At 39.9% G+C, this 19612-nt stretch overlaps 2 protein-coding genes across 2 annotated transcripts; both read right to left on the minus strand.

Moving 5' to 3' along the window:
- Nucleotides 1-310: 310 nt before the first annotated feature.
- csf1b (colony stimulating factor 1b (macrophage)) lies at nt 311-6923 on the minus strand. The gene is made up of 9 exons (XM_080496133.1): nt 6767-6923; nt 5174-5293; nt 5035-5097; nt 4757-4927; nt 4378-4579; nt 4150-4286; nt 1306-1340; nt 1176-1213; nt 311-1030 (listed from the first exon to the last, which is right to left on the minus strand). The coding sequence occupies exons 1-8, from the start codon at nt 6806-6808 to the stop codon at nt 1177-1179; spliced, it is 807 nt and encodes a 268-aa protein (XP_080352259.1). The 5' UTR covers nt 6809-6923; the 3' UTR covers nt 311-1030; nt 1176.
- A 6893-nt stretch (nt 6924-13816) lies between these two features.
- On the minus strand, nt 13817-18123 carry ren (renin; the record flags this gene model as incomplete). The annotated part of the gene is made up of 9 exons (XM_080496018.1): nt 13817-13978; nt 15150-15248; nt 15355-15496; nt 15587-15709; nt 16096-16292; nt 16397-16515; nt 16976-17099; nt 17524-17671; nt 18047-18123. The coding sequence occupies 9 exons, from the start codon at nt 18121-18123 to the stop codon at nt 13817-13819; spliced, it is 1191 nt and encodes a 396-aa protein (XP_080352144.1).
- Between the last annotated feature and the right edge of the window lie 1489 nt (nt 18124-19612).

Consider the following 19612-nt stretch of genomic DNA (forward strand, 5'->3'; position numbering starts at 1 on the left):
GTTGCTGACTGAAAATGAGTAAGTTATGTCAACAAAGAATACACATGCAGACCACCCTCTCTTATCAAGCTATTTGTCACTACTGTGCAATGATTAAGTTCTATGCATGCGTAAGAGTAAACTGCAGCAGCACAATCTTTCCACCAAATCCTGTCACACCCTGCGGTGTGAATCCATTCCTTATAAAGCTGCAAGCAGGGACTGGATGCATCTGTCGCAGTGATCCCCCCCCCCCCCCCTCCCTTTCTGCCAAAAAAAACAGTTCAGGGTGTTTAAGATGTAACACAATATTGTTAAGACTTCAAGCTGATAACTTTCATCTCGTTTTTTAATGGGGGCCATATATACATATCTCAGGATATAATGTTTAGAAAATGTCCACATATATATATGCAGTTTATGTTGGTCATAAAAAGAATTTAGTGGGTATCCATAACAGTTGAGGAGCGTATTTTGGCAAAAAGCATTTTAACAACTCATTAAGTGTTAAACAGGATGTAGGCTGTAAAACCCTGTAACTCCTTTGACGAGATCATTACCTGCTCTTTAAATGTAGCTTGTGTGTTTCTATTTCAACGCATTGCTCACTTGACAGCATCATATATTTGAACTTGTATAGATGGTTAACTTTTATTATCAATACAGTAAATGAATAGAGTCAAAATAATAAATAACTTGTGGAAATGTTTGACAAACAACATTACAAACAGCTGGTTAAGTGGTAGCAAATTGAGACACATTATTCAATGTACATAACTAGTGTAAAAATAAAACTTTTTTAGTGAACTTAAAAAGATACCTGCAATGAGGCATAAACATAATATACACAGAATATTATATAAAAAAAACAGGGTCCATCTTTGTTCTCAGTCAAAGCAAAGCTTCTGATTAAATAGTTGTGCATGATACGTTTACACATACAATACTGACATGGAGACTAGTTTATGATGGATAAAATGTACAGCTTCACAAGTGCTCTGTCTGCTGCTGCAGTGACGTGTTCTTCTCTGCCTGAGGAGAATGAGAAAAACTGGGAAATAAAAACAAAGGATAGAAAATGTGTGAGCACTACCGGCATATTGACAAAAACAGCAATGAAGGACATTTGATTGTTGCCAGATTCTGGCTGTTCGACCATCCATAGCACATTGAATGTAGTTAAGACAAATACTTACATTACTCTGGTTCCAGCTCTATGTCCTGCGTGTCGCGACTTCAGTCAGAATGATAAATAGACATATTTAGCAACATCACTTTTAATTATCGTAAACACACTCAAGATTTTGAACTTAAATACTCTCTCACCTTGAATTTGTACTTGATCTTGGTCCAGGAGTTCTCTGTTTTGGAAAAAAAACAAAACCCAGATGATTTATGAAACTAGTGAGCCAAAAAAAATCCAAGTGAGAGGCAAAATAGCAAACACTTTAAAATTGTACAGCACATTAAAGTTCTATTTGAGGTCATTTCCAGTGTAGAAATGTATTCACATCATTGAGATCCAGTATAACAGGTCCAAAGCCACACCACGGCCCCTCTGTGCTCCTCAAATGAAGACGTTAGAAACTGTTTGCAGCCATCATTCACGTTTAGAGTTTGAGGGAATTGGATGTTTTCTTTACAATGTTTCCCTACAAAAGCAGTGAGTGGAAGCCAAAGGAAGTTCACAAATCGTTTCGCAAAGTATCCAAGCCAAAAAGTGTGGATAATCCTCAGTGGACTTGAGTGAACTGCGGGGAAGTGGTGTGCTAATCACGGCCAAACAATCATCTTGTGATAGACAGTTTGGTATTGTTAGCTGAAATTATCGCTTGTATGTCTTGGATCCTCTTTCAGTCACAGGGTTGCATTGTGTAAGGCTTTGTATTAGCAGAGTCAAGTAGTGAGCAAAGTTTGCAGGTGTCATTATTTACCTAAGTTTTGGTCATGAACCTAGTCACAGGAGCTGACTTGCTGAATCCTTTTGCTCACTTCTTTTATTTTCATGTTGTTGTTTTTTTTTGATAATAGATTCAACCAGCATTTTACCCAACTAACCAAACTCACGCAGGCATTGAAAACACATTTATAATTCATATAATTCAATGAGGCACAGCAATCACTAACCCAGACAACAGCTACGGATGTATTAACTGTAATGTTTAAAAGATATTTTCGGCAGCAATTTGTTTTCTTAATGTTCCCCACTTCCTTATGCAGCCTTTTATCCTATTATAATTACACATTCTCACAGAGCACACAGATGATATGAATTAAATTCTGAGGGGGATAACAACTCAGAGCCAAGGCTTTTCAGGGGCAGCATCATTTACTTCCATACTGTTGCAGGACATGAAGAAAGCCTCTGCATGGTTCATGCATGTCAACAATTGCATTGCGCAACTATTTCACACTGTTCTACATTGGTGGCTGTGCATTTATTTACAGATACGCGGCCCACATTATGACACTGTGCAAGTAGCCAAACCAGTATATAAATGATTTGTAACCCCAGAAAGAGAGTCCATTCCTGCAGGTTTTCACAAGCAAGTCTGGCTTTTGTAACTTGGCAGTTTAAAGCTTGTGAGACAGCATGGTGAACAGGACAACCAAATCAAGACAGGAAACAAACCCCATCCGCTTTCTAAATTAAATCAATCAGCAACAACATAAGACTGTCATCTTTCATTTTCAAACGTGACACATTATCATGCAAATTGTTTTTGTCAACCAACCTGGTAAATTTTTCAGATTTTGTTTAGCATTTATTGGTGGGTGTTGCTATTTCTACCAGCTTGGAGTTTTTATTGTCCAAGGTCTGACTGAAGCCATAACAGCCTGGGAAAACATCAGCGCATGGATTTATCTAATTATAACAATGAGATGAATAAAAAGAACATTTAAACTGGCAGAGTAATAAGAAGAATCCCGTGAAATTCAAAGAAAAACCCAAGCAAAACCATTTGTTTTCTATTATCCCTGCACTTGTGTGGAGCTGTAATGTGAATGCGTGCTGATGTAAGTCTCCTTAATAGCTCTCGTGGTATGTGACAAGTTCGCATTCATCTTCTGCCTCCCATGTGACAGTCATAAATTTAATATAACATTTATGAATGGACAAACACAGAGACTTTTCGATTCAATGAATTATCACCATCATGACTGTGACTTTCCATTGTGTCTCACACACACGTAAGCCAGCGTGCACACTCACGCACACACACACACACACATGCACGCAAGCACGCACGCACACACACACACACACACACACACACACACACACACACACACACACACACACACACACACACACACACACACACACACACACTGTGCAACAATACATCACACTCCAATAGACCTGGGTCAGATGCAGAACATGAATATCTCCAAAAGGATAATAAAGCCCAGCTTATTGAATTTGCCACTAAAAACGCAAGCACATTGGAATTTTACACTCCAATCATCCAACCTAAGGATTGCAACCCTGTTCAAGAGCAAAGACGCTCACAGCTTTCCCAACAGGAGTATTTCTTTACTTCCCACCATGAAAAGGAAACAAAGAGGATACACCACAGATTGCAAAGGGACCAAAATATAGTAACTTTAAACTTGCACTGGATACTGAAGACTTTGACATTTCTCCTTTTTTCTGTTGCTCATCAAAGGTGGTGGTGCTGGAGAAGCTATTAGCATATGATTGCTTTTCTGGAGCGTTACCAGCAGCAAACTGCAGCTGGTAACATTTAATGCCTTTATTTGGGTTTTTGAGGTCGTGTTAATCTTTTCTTTTTTTGGGGGGGGGGGGGTTGTTTTTATGTGGCATCTATTTTTATTTGGCAAAATCATTAAGATCACGATAATGCCCTAATTAATACTGTCGACTCAGCAAGTTCAACAGCACTGCTTTGCGATTTCAGACAAGAAATGTTGCTATGCACCGTGTATAGCAGCAGATAAGTCAACAATGGATAAATACACTCATGAGCATGCATGGAAGCAAAATAACACTTCTGCACAATTAAGGATGGGCTGTTCCTCCTACAAGAGGGAGCGCCACAGTGGGGCTGCCATGCCCTATTCTACTGCGATAATAGTGGAATGTATGGCCAGAATCTATGAGGGCATGTGTGATTTTTAAAATGGACAAAACAGAAGCACTAATACCTTGTGTTCGATGAGACAATAGAGGGTAAGTATTAACAGCAGTCCTCCACAGATGGATGCAATGATAAAGCCAAGCTTGTACAGATCTCTGACCGGTCTTCTTTGAGAGGCTTTCGCAGAGTTCCTACCATAACTATCTGCAGAAGAGAACACATGATCTTTGATCTGAAGGGCTCCAGACATCTGCATAACTCATCATCGAATATTCCAAAAGACTGAAATTCCCACCTGTAAAATACTCTGTGGGTGTCTCTGAGGTTTGCTCTGTAGTTGAGTCAAATATTTCTGTGTATTCGTGCTGACATCTCCAGTCAACTGGTGCATCGCTGGTCGTCACCAGTTCCCAGTAAACAAACAACACCTCCAAAGCCCTCCTCAGTGCGTCTGAAGGAGAGCCTCTGTAAGTCGTCTCAAAACTCTCCGGTTTGTCCTGGAGCAGATTCCAAAAAACATGTCTTGAGTATTTTCCCAGTACTTGCAGATTTATCTCTTTTCACAGAACTACTCCTTCATATGACAGATTTCACTTTTATGTTTTACACCATTACGGCTTAAATTCCATGGTTAAGAGAAATTGACTGCCAGATCACTGCTCAGAAACACTCACCTCGACCTCTTCGTTTATCTGAGGCACACATTTTTGAGAATAGATGTTGAGAATGAGCGCTCTCAGAGACTGAACATAGCCATCATTGACTGAACCCCGGTTATATTTGAAGTGGGTGGTGAGGAGCTCCAGGATCCAGGGTAAAGCAGCTTTCACAAAACAACATTTGCTCTGTGGGAAATCAGAGCACAGAGTAGTCAACCACAGCATAATTAAGGACAGTTTGAATCCAAGATTTTTCAGATGAAAACAACCCCATGAAACAAACGTTGCTTTACCAAACTTCTCCGCTCAATGAATGTGTAGGTTATTGAGCACCCACTTCTTAACTGGTTGTCCATCTGCAGAAATAACAAGGAGAAGACTTCAGCCTGGGCTGCCTTTCACAATCTTTTGAGATGTTGTTGTAACACCTACCAGTTGCCTGACTGTCAGCAGGTGCTCTCTAGTGATGGAGTGTCTGCATGGACCAGGGATCTCAGCCATAGTCAGAGGGAAGCTCAGGAACATAAGCACACACAGACACTTTACCTGCAACTGACACAACTGCATGTTATCATCATGCAACCAATTGCACAAATATGGAAAACTACGGTAGCTTCACATTATTCTCTCGGACAAATAATGCAGGCAAATTAAGGACTGAAGCAATAACTCTTAAACTGATCTGTCTTCAGTAAAAACAGAAAACCTTAAATCCATCTCACACCATGATCTTCTTTTTCTTTTCTTTTCTTATGTTTTCATTTAACTATATAAAAAAAAAAAAAAAAGGGGGGGGGGGGGGGGGGAGGGAATTACAATGCAAGCCAGAACATTTGGACAGTAAGAATGTGAGCAAGGCTTGTTTTCCCACCCAATAGCCAGCTGTACGTGCAGAGAACTGTCACTAAAAACATCAACAAGGCTTTTTTTCCACCACCCTGCACACTACTCGTGTGTCTGCTGCTTAACCAAGTATCGGCTTTCCATCTGCGTAGTATGAGAATTGCCTCTTTGCACCGTCCAACGTTCAACTGAGTGTGACCTCAGAAGAACCTGGCCTGGGTTAGATAAGCTCCAGTTGTGGTCAAACACTGCCCTCTACCATGAAGGGCTGGCCAGTGAGAGTAATGTGCAAAGATTCCTGCTGGAGCCAATGATGCCTGCTGCAGCACCTTTTGGCAAGCATGACGGTAAAATAGTCTCCAGATGGATTTGATCTTTTGACTCAGGATTAAAACACGGTGACAAACACATGGGCTCCACACTGTGGGCAACTGCAGGTAGTTTAATTGATAGCTATTCCCTTAACTCACAATACCTGAGAAACCGGTGCAGCTTTTGCAGTAAACATTCAAGTTTCATGTCGGCAAACCCTCAAGCCAAAACAATGAAACATGATTTTTATGTTCCAAAGTCGACTTCTGAGTTGTATTAGCACATAAAAGACATTTCTCTGAAAACCGCCGGGAAGGGCAATGCTTTTTTTTTGTTTGTTTTTTTAAATTTTATATAATTTCTTGCCTGTTCCTCATATAATACTAAGCTGGAAGGTTTATTTCAGTCTGTGAATTGTGAACAATAAACTTCATCCAATCCCACAAAAATGATTGCCAAAGGGAACAAACAACATTCAAAAAGAGTCATCAAACCTTTAAAGCAAATCTAAAACAATACTCAGAGCCATTTGAAGCCAAGACGTTAAAAGAGTTGCTGAACAAACAAGTTGCTTCATGTGAGCCGAAAGACTTTCATGCAAGAAAACTATTGGGAACCCACTTAATGTCTGATAACGATACACAATCAAATTAATGTAATCTAATAAAACTATTGATTCGGCTGGTATGTGGCAAATGCAGGAGCACATGATGCAAATGTCACCTATCACATGATTTGTTTTCTCCATGCTGCCCATATCTGTATGTAGGTCAGCAATCACAACAATCAAGCATCAAACTTGACTAACTCAAGAGTCTGCTCGAGCTGAACGTCGTCTTGACTGCACTGATTACAGAAATTGTCACCTACCTTTGCTTTGCTCTGAGTCAGGTTTGACACAAGGATGGTCATCTGGTACGTGTTTGACAGTGGAAAACACCAAACTCCTCTGTCACACACATTGAAGCAAAAAGATCCTTTTCCTATATTCAGTTCCACTCCACAGAAAGGAATTTGCTGTTCAGTAAATCTGACACTTCGTCATGTGGCGTTGTTCTTCAAAGCACTGCCTGACGTGCTCCTCCTCCACAGAGTAAGTTCAAACTGAGACTAACTGTTTCAGCTGACAAACGGACCTTATAAAGACCTCCCACCTCCGTGTGCTTGACAGGACACACCAACCATGTTGATGTGAAATGACATTTTTACTTGTTTGGGTTGCAGCTTGAGATTGATTGACTGATGTCAAATGTAGGTCTTTAGTCCAGCAATGTAGGGAGACAAGCTATCCCATAGATTTAGGTTTATAAAAAATAAAAGCAGGGGGGGCAGCTTCCGAAAGCCTAAGGCAGATGGTAACATCTGTTCTTAGTCTGAAACTCAATTCCTTAAAAGTAACTCTCAGATAAACATCTTTCACCAGGGTTCTTTGCACCTTGGTTTTTCTCAGGAGAATGCGTGAAGTGATTGAAAGGACTTAACAAGACAAGTGAGCAAGACAAATTGGATGTTCTCAGCCATAATAAAGAAGTTCTACAGATAATCTTGCACATGTTGTTGATTATCCTGGCACATCTTGTCAGAGACAGGTGATGGGCCATGTTGCTTTAGGAATACAAACCTTTTCTGTTTCTCTGTGCAGGAAGTCAAAATGTAATGACACGTTCTGTTTAAAGCCAAGCAAAGGCACGGGAAGACACACACCGGGATGGAAGTGCATTCATGAGTTGTTCTTCAGGAAAATACTTATTATTGCACATTATTGCAAATTACTAAGAGAGAGAGAAAGAGAGAGAGAGAGAGAGAGAGAGAGAGAGAGAGAGAGAGAGAGAGAGTTCTGAAATCTGCAACTTTATTGGTGGCACAGGGTGACTTTATACACAAAACTATAACAACTCTTAACATTAACAATTATTTCTGTATTGGAGCCTCTGATTTCTATGAGATCAGATTATTTTAGGGTCCAGAGAGAGCTGACGTTGTTCACAGTACAATGAAGCGCCTCTGCTTCAACACGATCAGAACCTATAACAGTATGTCCAGAATCCTCCTTGTTGTCAGTGCAGTGGCTCAAAGAGGGTTCCATCATTAAATCAAACCCCTGTAGACTCTATTGACATGTTTGGATAGGAATCTCCCTGGAGGGAGCCCTCTGCTTGCCACTTTGTCAATCAAGAGCAACAAAACGAGTCACCTGCCAGCAGTCTATAAATATCTGGACTCTATTCTGCCACATAAACATGTTAGTGTGACTTAGTTTGCTGTGTAATGGATTAGTGACCTGTCCAGAGTTGTGCTGTAACCGTCTAAGTTAAGAAGTCTTAAACATGTGCACATATATTGTAGTGTTTCTGTGACACAATAGCCAAGACAACCAGCCCTTACAGCTCCATCATCTTCAGCTGAAGTTACATGAGTCCTTTGAAAGAAGACACAATAAAAACAAGAAGCAGCGACACAGCAGAACCAACATGCCGGTATAAGGGTGAGATTCCATGTTCTTAACTCCGTCACACAGAATGCCAACGCACAAAAGTCCAGTTTAACTACTCTTTAAAAAGTTATAATTTTATGTTTTATGATTTTCTACACAGGAGAGGCATCGATTCCAGGGGCTTTGATGATTATTTTATTGATGATTCATTTATTTAACTATTGATTATGGAGTTCGTCAATTTGCTTCTGTCGCCCTTTTAATATTTTCTAATGGTTTAAAATAAAAATAAAATAATTTTTTTAATGATGTTCTATCTTTTTTTGGGCAATTTACGATTTATGTCTCATCTGCTTCCTGTTTTATTTTGAATCCTGAAGCTGCATCTCATCTCAGGCTACTTGTTTTGCCCTCCTGTGTATGATTGCTGATAATCCTCTGATGTGTTTCACCTGAATGGGTGATTGTCTTCATCCGGCGGCTGCGTTATACATTGAGCATCAATTCTGTGTTGTGTAGCCAGTTTGTCCATGTTTCAGCTGTTCCTACGATCTTGAAGGTTTTTTGTTTCATGTTTGGATTGTGGATTGTGGATTTTGAGCTTCACCGGCACAATTATGCCTTGGCACGATGTTAGACACACCACTGTGAATGGCTCTGACCTCTAACTGGACAATTAGGTTCCTCTTGGCTGCCCCCTCCCCCCCCACCCCCCACCCCCGCCCACCCACTTCAAGAAAGCAAGCACTTGCCTCATAAACTGAGGTATCCACCCCATTTAATCTCTGACACATTTTTAGCAGTTTTACACATTAGATCAAACATTTTAGTGTTGAGTCATTTCATCTGCTCTCACAGTTTTGATCCTGTTAGACAATTTAGCTGTTTTTTGTTGTTGTTTTTTTACTGGTTCAGCTGTTTCTATCAACCTTTGCATTTGTGTCATATTTATTTAGCCTTTTTTCGTACTATACCAAATTATCCATATTAGCAACTTTAGTTGTTTGAGCTATTTCAGCTATTTTAACTTTTGTAGGACATTTTAAATGAGGTGATGAAGCTACTTTTGAAATTGTGCAAATTATGAAAGTGTGAAAATAAAATAAAAATCAGATCGAAATGTTATATTACAGGATTTTTTTTGTGAATTCTGCAAGGAGGCACTACATAAGGACTGAAGAGCTACTAGTGGCTCATGACCTCTGCTTTATGCTATGGCACAGACCTGGACCACTAGGAGTCATCAAGAGATAAATTAAAAAGGATTGTACATGCATTACAACTGCCTACAAAGTATATTTACTTCTCTCCAGGTCCTCACACATTTGTCACACTCTGAACTCTTCCTGCTGCTCTCGTCACGTCTCCTGATGCACATTCCTGAATCCATAGTCGGACTGCAAGTGGAATACAGGAGTAATGGAAGTTTTTCTGTAGTACTATAGCAGCTTTCTGTGGTCACATTTTGACATCTAGTGGTCACGCATGGCATGTGCCCGTATATTTTCATATATAGAAGTAGCTTCTATATATTTGCTCAATGACCAGCCCAGAAACTAAAAAAGAAAAAAGTGCATCGTTCTGTTTGGAAAATTGAATAAGTAATTTAAGCTTGAAGCTGTACCTTTAATGTTTCCACTGTGTTGACGGTTTAATACTTAAATCATCATCATTATCATCATCATCATCAGATAAAAATCTACAAATCAATGCAACAAGTTGGAACACTTAATTGGCAAACAGTTTTTTTTTAATAATTCATATTGAGCAAAATTGAGGATAAGTAAGTTACCCTGATAACTGACCTGCCCTAGGAAAATTAATTGCCTACCGCTGGTATAGCATCACAGGCACTGTGGATGTGGGATAATATTGATGTGACTGACAGAAAAGTGAGTTTCAAATGAATAAGCCAATTTTTCTCCAGTAAAAAGGAACTGACAGTGGGATCCTGAGCAGGACATACACAGAGAGAGACAGCAGCTCTGCAGCTCTGTTCATGCAAGATAAAGCAGTAACAGGTTCACTGAAACCTCAGAAATTATAAATATGTTCCTAATTTAATAGTTACATTCACTTACTTACTAGTTATTTACATAAAAGTGGCATTACTATGAATTAAAATCAAAGTCATACACTAATTTTATAATTTAACAGCGATGAAAGGGAGCGTAAACATTGGTCAGTGTGAGACAAAGCTGTAGGAAGTTCATTCTGCAACGGGAATACTTGTATTTATTTAACAGCCAGCATCTGTTTCACATAAACTGATTGCAACTTCTGCTCTTGGTTTTTTTTCTTCTTCTGTTTACACTTGGAGAAAGAGCCAAAGACATCACATCCAATCTGGACACACTTCTCATCCAAGCATTCTTACCCAACTCAACACAATCCCTCCATCACACACTTCATAAAAAAAAAGGAGTACTCTATGTATTCCCACACAGCTCACGCATCAATAGAAGGACGAATAAACGAAAAAATAAATCTTCTCTCTTTGACAGAGTCACACAGGTCCTTGTCATCTTGTCCATTTGTCTCCCTCACCACCACCTTGTTCAATCAGTCTCCTTTAAACCTTGCACTGCAGATCCTTGACGGGATCCTTTTTGTGGCCCAAAGCCTCGACCTCTGCAGCATGCACGTGTGCTTCTTTCATCATCATCATCATGAAAAAAAAATCCTGATTATATGTTAAACAGGTTAAAAAAACCAAATTAAAAAAACATCGGAATTATTATCATTGACATTTCAGACATCCTCTGATTTATGCACTGTTGGCTGGCTGCATCTTTAGTCAAGGCTTCAAACGGAGGTATACATTTCTGATTTTACTCGATGCATGCAGCAGCGCGGTACGTCCAAAATATCTTGGAACGAAAACTTCCCCAGCTGCAATGAGGTAAAACTGCTCGTGATGTAATGTTTGTCCCCAGTTTCATTACAAAAAGGAAGTTTCTGACACTTTGAGAAATGCCTTGTTTCTTTCTTATTAAGCATAATTTTGTCAACCGGGGACGGAAGCAGATAACTTTTTCTTTCTTAAAAGATAAATCTGACTCGTACATTTTAGTCCATTGTAATTTCATTTGAGAGATCCTGAGAGGAGATGGGTGTTTTTCTTGAGATTGAAACAAGATGACTGCTGAACTCCTTTCTTTATATAATTTTCAAAGCATGACTTTGTTGCTCCTGCAAGTTTGTACCATAATGGCCAACATTTGAGTTTCATTAATTGTAGAATATAATAAAGAGCCAGATTTAATGAAGGATGATTGTCATGAGATTCGGAAACATTAGTGGGCTTGAAATGATTAAAATGTACTCAATGTTTAAGGCTGTATGTTATTGTTAGGATTCCAAAAACGTTTTGATATGACCAATAAGTGCTCCACAGCTATCATAGATTACATACATTCTCGATAATTCCAGTTTTGATGTTTCAGATCATATAGCTTGGAAATAATTACCAGGACTAACAGATATATATCATGAAATGCCTGTGTGTGTGTGTGTGTGTGTGTGTGTGTGTGTGTGTGTGTGTGTGTGTGTGTGTGTGTGTGTGTGTGTGTGTGTGTGTGTGTGTGTGTGTGTGTGTGTGTGTGTGTGTGTGTGTGTGTGTGTGTGTGTGTGTGTGGTTTAGGCCTGTTTCCAGCTCAAATACTTTTGTTCACTCTCGCTGTGAGACGTGTTTCACAGTGTTTTGCCTGTTGATCAAATGGCAGTGTGGAGTTTTCCACCCTCACCTCATTGCACATTGTGAACAGATAAAGTCTTAAAGCAAACAATTCATGGATGTGGGAGCAAGGAAGCATGACACCCTGAATTGTCCCCAGACGGCATGTGAGGACTTCCCCAACCAGATCAGAAATCACGAGACAAAAAAGATCTGACATGAGCTTCTGATATATGTGTGGTTTTATTGTTGTATTATCTTGGTTTGCCCTCTGCGTCCTCTGAAAGCAGAAATAACTGCATTTGTTGAGTCAGTCTGGAAATCTCCGTGAAGAGCGGTTCAGACCTTAGCAAGATTTACTTTGATAAGCAAAAGTACAGTTTATTTCTGTGCCTTTGGCTATTATTTCAGATCTTATTTGCTAAACACGAGCAGCACAGATGTAATGTCTGAGGGATCAGTGAACTGCATTGTGATCTGCAGAAATAATAGCAAAATTCTCCTGTATTCTACTAGGAGAGCAATAGAAACTTTACCAACCATCAGGACAGATGCAAATGTCGCCTCAGGTCTGAGTGATTGAAGCCACACAACACAGTTGCAGCTCTGCATAAAGGGAAACTGCAGTGCATATGGCTTTCACAAATTTGATAAATCTGTGTCCAATTACATTACACTGGCACCAAACCCCCCCCCCCCCCCCCCCCCGAGATGTCTTTATAACTTGATTCAAACATGATACAATGAGGAAGGACAAACATTTGTGAGTCTGCACTGGGGTGACTGAAGCCACAGTCGGCTCAGAGAAACCTCACCCAGATCTGCTTTGTTACACATTGTGTCATTATGCACTGGTTACTTTTTTTCGTGGTGATGTTTGTATAGATAGGAAACACAATCACCAAAAAGGAGTTAGAAGCAAAATAAAGGAAGACATATGGCTTCCAGATATGTAGAAAATGTGTATCCATGAACCTTGCATTGTTTCGCAAAAGGAAGGAAAATGTTTATATTTATTTCTGCAGCTCTGATTAAATGAACTTTAGTAAATACAGTAAGTATTTCCAGGAAAGCTTGTGGCTAATAGAGGATCTCCGGCCATGTGTTCTAAAACTAAATCTGAGCGTTTCACACAATCACAAAGTGCATTTGACTAATTTGGAAGAAAACAGTCATTAATAAAAACACAATCAAATCGAATTGAAACTCCAGTAAACAAATTTATTCTTGCTACACAAACAAAAAAAAACTACTTTTATGCTTATATGATCATGATAAATGAAACCATATACAAACAGAAATGTTGCATTTGCTGATAACCATAAATTAAATTAAAATAAGTTCTGAGAATGTGTCCTGGCATAATCAGAATAATAAAAAGCAGAAATTTGAGAAATTAATATTTGTTTGCATCATCATCAAAAAACTTGACTTAAAGGTAGAATATGCAAAATTATCTTGCTCACAGCGATATTGAAAATACTTAAAATGTGGCAAATCATCGGGTTTTCTGCGTTGCCGTTCAGAAACCTGGCTCATTAAAACGCTCTCCACATCAAGATGATCTCGTGACCTTGTGATTTCTCATCTGAAGATGAAGCAGATTTAACACTTGTAAGGATAAATAAGACAATGCCTGAAGCTCTTAGCAATTACTAACTATAAACAGATGAAACTGTCTCCCGGTGGACAAAAATGGAAGTCCATCTTGCAAATCACATCTTTCAAAGTGTCAATAAAACATTGGGTAATAGCAGCGAAAGTAGTGAAAGACACAAAGAGAGCAGCAGAGCTGACGCTTAACTCTCTGTCAGACTGCTGTAGCAAACCCTATCCGGTTATTGCGACGGTCAAACTCTGTGTAGTAACGGGCGATGAAGTTAGCGCCCAAAATCCAGATGGGACCAGCAGGGGGCGGCACGTCCAAGCCCCTGAAGGTGACAATGCAGACATCTCCTTCAATCTGTGATTGCTGGAGCAAAAAAGCACAGATTGATTACAATCAGCCACTATGTATGTTGTATTTCAGTGTAGCTATGCAGTGTGGTAGAAAATCTCGATAATCAACTAAAAGCAGAAGCAGAAGTGAACCACTGAACCTTGATATACAGTTTATGCCTGCAATTGTCATATCTGTTGGACCAAATAGCAATTTTACTGTGCTTCACGTGGAGTAGTAATTTTCAGTAAATAGAACAACATAGAATAGAATATTAAATAAGCAAATGTCAGTATATACATATCGCTGTTCACTGTATCATGTTTTCTAATTTTGACTTGTCTTCTTTATATTTACATTAGATTTAGGTCCAAGGTTTGGTTTTCACTTGCACCGAATGCACTGAATAGTAAAATGCACAATGGGTCAAAATAGGGATAAAAGCACAAAGATGGGATGGGAATATTTCTATCTCTACATTATTTAAACTCAGTGCAAAATCATTACATCTTAATGTTTTAGTGCCGATTTAATAAACAAACAAACAAACGAATGAATGAATGAATGAATGAATGAATGAATGAATGAATGAATGAATGACTGAATGAATGAGTGAATGAATGAATAAATAACTGTTACAATTCAGACAAGACTGATCTGCTACTCACAGCAATGTCTTTCATTTTAAAAGTATGGGGATGAGTAGTAAACCAGATGGTGGGGTATATCCCCCTTAATCTCTCCCAGTAAATTGTACCATATCCTTCAATGAAATGCTTGAGAAATGCCACTAGATAAAGACCTCATATATTTAAAGACCTCAGGATTTTCTCCTAGTTTATTGGCTAACCTTACATTCATCTCTCAGTCTGAGCCAAATCTTTTGCTATGATAAGTATTGGCGTTGGAGAAATGTCAAAATCAAGCTCTCTATCTGATGACTTCATATTATTACGAGTTCTTCATCCAGTGGAAAAAGTAAATTCAACTTTCTGTGTGTCTGTGTGACAGGAGAGTGTGTCGTCCATATTCAGTGCAACTGGGAAATAAAAATGTACAACCACGTCCAATTTTAATATTTTTTTACTCGAAATATGTGAATGTACAGGAATTCTATATCACTGGGACCTTGTTTCCTGAAGTCTTTATGTTGCACAGCTGCACATTTATAGCAATATGATTGAGTATTTATTATGCCGCTTACCCATAGGATATAATCCTCCTGTGTGAGTGAGTACTCTTGACCGCCTAGGTGGAAAACGACACTGGGCAACAGCTTCACAGCATCACAGTCAACTTTGTACTGGTGTGAATTGGAAAAAGGTTTACACAAGTCATGAGTTTTAAACAGCGCAGCATTTTGTTTTGCTTTTGTTGTGGAGAACATGTCCGATGTGTTAAAAACTCACCCCGCTCTCATCCAGCTGTGCTCCAATAGTTTTCATCAGCATGGACACAGAGGAGGCGGGACCTGTGATGTAGGAGGAACCGGTGTCAATCACAGCTGTGCAGCCCTCAGCGCAGAACATCGTCTCCGCCCCCACAGACACTCTGGAAAAACACAAGAGGTGGAAAAACAAACAGTTGGACTTTCTCAAAAGTGGTAAACACCGTGATGGTAATAGAAGTCAAAGATCTCACCCTTTCATAGTCACTTCCCATTTGCCCATCTCTGTGGTGTCCACATAATTAAAGCTTCCAGTGTAGTAGTTGGGGTCTGTGCCACCCAGGACCAGCTCTCCACCTGGGGAGTGTTTCGGATCTCTGAAAAAATAAAATAAAACCGGCTTCAAACTGACATGCATACCGTCACACTGACGGTTAATGACAGCAATTCAGTGAGGGATTACGTGATCCTTCAGCTAAAGTTAAACCGTGTGACCTTACTTTCATATGATAATTCTAACAAGAAACGAAAAAAAAAAATGTTCAACTCGGCACATAAGGATGTATAATAAAGAAGACTTGGGTATGGGGAAAAAAACCACATCTGAGCTTTAGTATATTCTTCCTTGTCTCTCGCAGAAGGATCAGTTCAGTAGGTCTTCCTAATGTCTGTTATTTCTTCAGTGGTGGTGCTCTTATTCCACAGATCAACCAGTAAGGTCAAAACAACTCAATCTCGTTAAGAGTGACTTACTTCAACTCACCTACTGTAGTAGATAGAAAACACCTCCTCCTTAAGCACATGTTGAGACATGATGCGATCAAACACCGGAGTGATGCCGTCGATGGCCACGTTGGGGTAACCCATCCCCAGGACGCCATCGAACTTGGCAAAGATGAAGGGCATGGCAGAAAGAGAGGTGGCTTCAGCGAACACTTGGACCACAGGAATACCCCCAACCTGCAGGATTCAACAAACGGATAAGCACACGGGTTCACTTGGGGAAGGAAGTGCAAGTTTGAATCTTTTATGTCCATTGTAAAACCTGCTGGTTAGATACTCACCACGACCACATCCTCACTCAGGAATCCCCTGATGTTTCCAGAAGCATATTGGATGGAAAACCCGGTTCCATTCTCCACATAAGTCCGAGATTTAGAGGCATCGTACCTGTTGTGAGTATCTGAAAGTTCAAAATGCTTTTGAGTCATTAAATATATTGCATTTGGGAAAATTCATTGGAGATAGTTTTCTGCAAATCCTATTTATTGAAAACATAATTTTACTTTAATTATAAACATTTTTAATACGTTTTGAGGTTATATGTGAAATTGCATATTCGTTAGTCATGTATTTCTTTGTGTATGGTCTCCTGAATGAAGTGTGCGTGTTTTGCTGCTGTTTGGAGAGAAGTTTTCGGGGAAGATTGGATATTTAGAGAATGAGGGTGGACCCCAGCAATAAATCTGCAGGCCAAAGAGCAAAACAAGACGCTGAGAATCTGAATAAAACCCTGTAAAACTGCTCATTACCACAAGAAAACGTGTTTCATCCTGCCGTTTGACACATTGTACATTGTTATAATAAGGAAATAAATTTGTAATCCTTGTAAATGTCCAGTGAGTTTGAGTATGAGCACTTACAGCAGGCAGTGGAAAATGGAGAGCAGCTTTGTGAGGGTACCCACAAGTTGGCGGAGCCTGTGTCAAATACCACATTGAACATCTGGGCCGGGGAGCCAATGCTGATTTCTCCGAAGTACTGTGTCTGGTGGGGAGGACGTGGGGGGCGGGGGGGGGGCAAAACATTATTTGTATAGCATTAAAACATTTTCCTGTGTGGTTTCCTCCACAAGGCATATTATTAGTGTGGAATATAACATTAGGGAACTGATTCATTCGGAAGTAAAATTTAACGGCAACATGATTTACATTTCTACTCTTTTTTTAAAATAACATTTTGAATTGAGTCCAAGACCACTGGGGTGTTTTTATGTGTTTTTCAACTTCTCTTGGCCAAAGACCAAAGTCTGGTCTTGCCTTTAAATATCAAAAAAATTCACATGCCTTCAGTCTCATACTTTAGACTGTTGCCTCCAATATTTCACAATACAATGTCATGACTTCTTGACACATTCATGACTAAGCTTCTGAAGTATTCCTTTAAGTGTGAGTAACATAAAATGTCTCACATCTAAGTAGTTGGTAAGAGGTGTGGGAATGGTGCCATTGTTCGGGTTGTCTTTGCTGTTCTGGGCCAACTCAGTCAACACCTGCTCTGCAGAAACTCCCATCTCTTGCAGTGTCTCCCTGATAGATGGCATCTTTTTCAGAGCAATCCTGGAAATAGTACCGACAAAAGAAAGGGTTCAGACTGCTAAATGAACACAAAACTGAGAAGCAGACGTGATAGTGTAGTATATTTTCCATGCTATATATCTGATACATATGCTTGGTATTCATCCCAGTATAACAGTGAGCATTTAATAAAATACAGACTGCTTTGTTCTGAGTGAACAGCCAAAAATCCTAAGCAAAAGCACATGCACTCCCAGCGCTGAATTCATTAGTCTTTATAATGAGCGGGTACAGGACATTTGTTTTCCTGTCCCTATTTTGTTGTCATTAAATTCACGCACCATGTTGTCTTTGAGGAAATCGCATTGGTAGAGAAAATGTTTAAAGTGGTAAATGGAAAATGTGAATAGTTTTTACCTTCTTAGAGGGTGGCCCATGGACATGGTTAGCGACGAAACAACCAAACACATCCAGTAGTTCAGCAGCAGGGCCATGGCGAGCAGCAGCAGGTACCAGCCAGTAAAGCAGACTCTATCTGGATCTTCTTGGTTGGTGATTATCTGGGTTTACCGAAGCTAAGTTTTTGGAAGCTCTCTCTTTCTCTTTCTCTCTCTCTCTCTCGCTGAGTCTCTGTGTCCCGCCACTCTTTTTATATCACGTCCTCCTGACGGTGCACTCAGCCCTGGGCCGCTGGCTCTGGCTGGAGGCTTTCGTGGAGGTGACCATTTGAAAACAACCCCCCACCCCTCTCTCATCCTCCACCCTAACCCTTGTGCCTTGGTCACACAACCCCTGCTGTGATAAAACGGTCCCTGTGAGAGATTTGAACTTTGACCTCTGAGGAACGGTGAAGACAGAAAGCAGGGGTGTAGAGCTCTATAGATTGCTGACTCTGCTTAACTGGACCCTTCGTTTGCAAAGCTTGGAAGAGCTTTCAAGAAAACGAAACATGTTCGCTGTCAGAGTAGATTAGTAGTTTTTCGTCTACAAAACCAAATTCAAGAAAAATATTACATCTGCTCTGTTGTCTGTTGCCTGGCCGTTCGGAGAAAAACATGCATCACTTATTTGAAGAGCTGCCGTTCCCTTCGTATTGGAAGTTTTATGAAACCCGATTTGAAGCTAAAAACCAAAAGTATTTCAACAAAAGTATTTGAATATATGATAAGTCGGGAACATTAATCTTGTCTGCTTTTGCCACGATGTCTTATCTGTGGCGTAGACGTGCTTTACACCTCTTCCCCTGATGCACAATTGACTGCAGCTTGCACATCCCTTCCGTTATCATTTCTACATAAACATGGAAAGTGTAAAGAACTGTCCACATCTGTGTACACATCTGTAAGTTCAATTCAAGGTCTGAATTAGAGATTTCTGGCTGGAGACGGAGCCCATGTTGAGTGCATTACACACTTCAGGAGATTGGCAACGTGGGTTGTTTTCGAACAGGACCCTCTGGCAGTGTGATCTGGCCAAATGGGGTTTGACACCTAATCACAAGCGGTCATTCACACTTGATTTAACCGTGGGGAGGATCCTCGTAGTATCTTGACATCTCAGAATGTGCTGGTGTGCTGGTACTGTACCGAGCCACGCAGACAAGTGAAGATTTATTTGAGCCACAGACCGTCACAGGAGACGTCAGAGGTCAGCTGCTGAGATACTCCCCGAGGGCACAGCTTGTAAAATGATTGGGCAATTACACACTTCTTATGAAGGCAGTGGTGACTTAAAGCAGAGCTCTACTGTAACAAGATTGACTTTCCAGATTGGTGGATTTAATTGGGCTTTTTGAGAATGAATCTACAGGGATGTGGGCACAGGCTATATGTTTCTAATGGCGATAGGTGACGAGATCAAATTAACTTCTGAAGGTGTTTTTTTCATCCGTTCTTGACTTTATTGAGTTTCACACGGATCGTCTGCTCATTATTTGGATGTGAAGTCTAACTTTACATCTTTTTGTGGTTTACCTTGATTGTC

The sequence above is a fragment of the Blennius ocellaris genome, assembly GCF_963422515.1.
Source record: "Blennius ocellaris genome assembly, chromosome: 5".
Lineage (NCBI taxonomy): Eukaryota > Metazoa > Chordata > Actinopteri > Blenniiformes > Blenniidae > Blennius > Blennius ocellaris.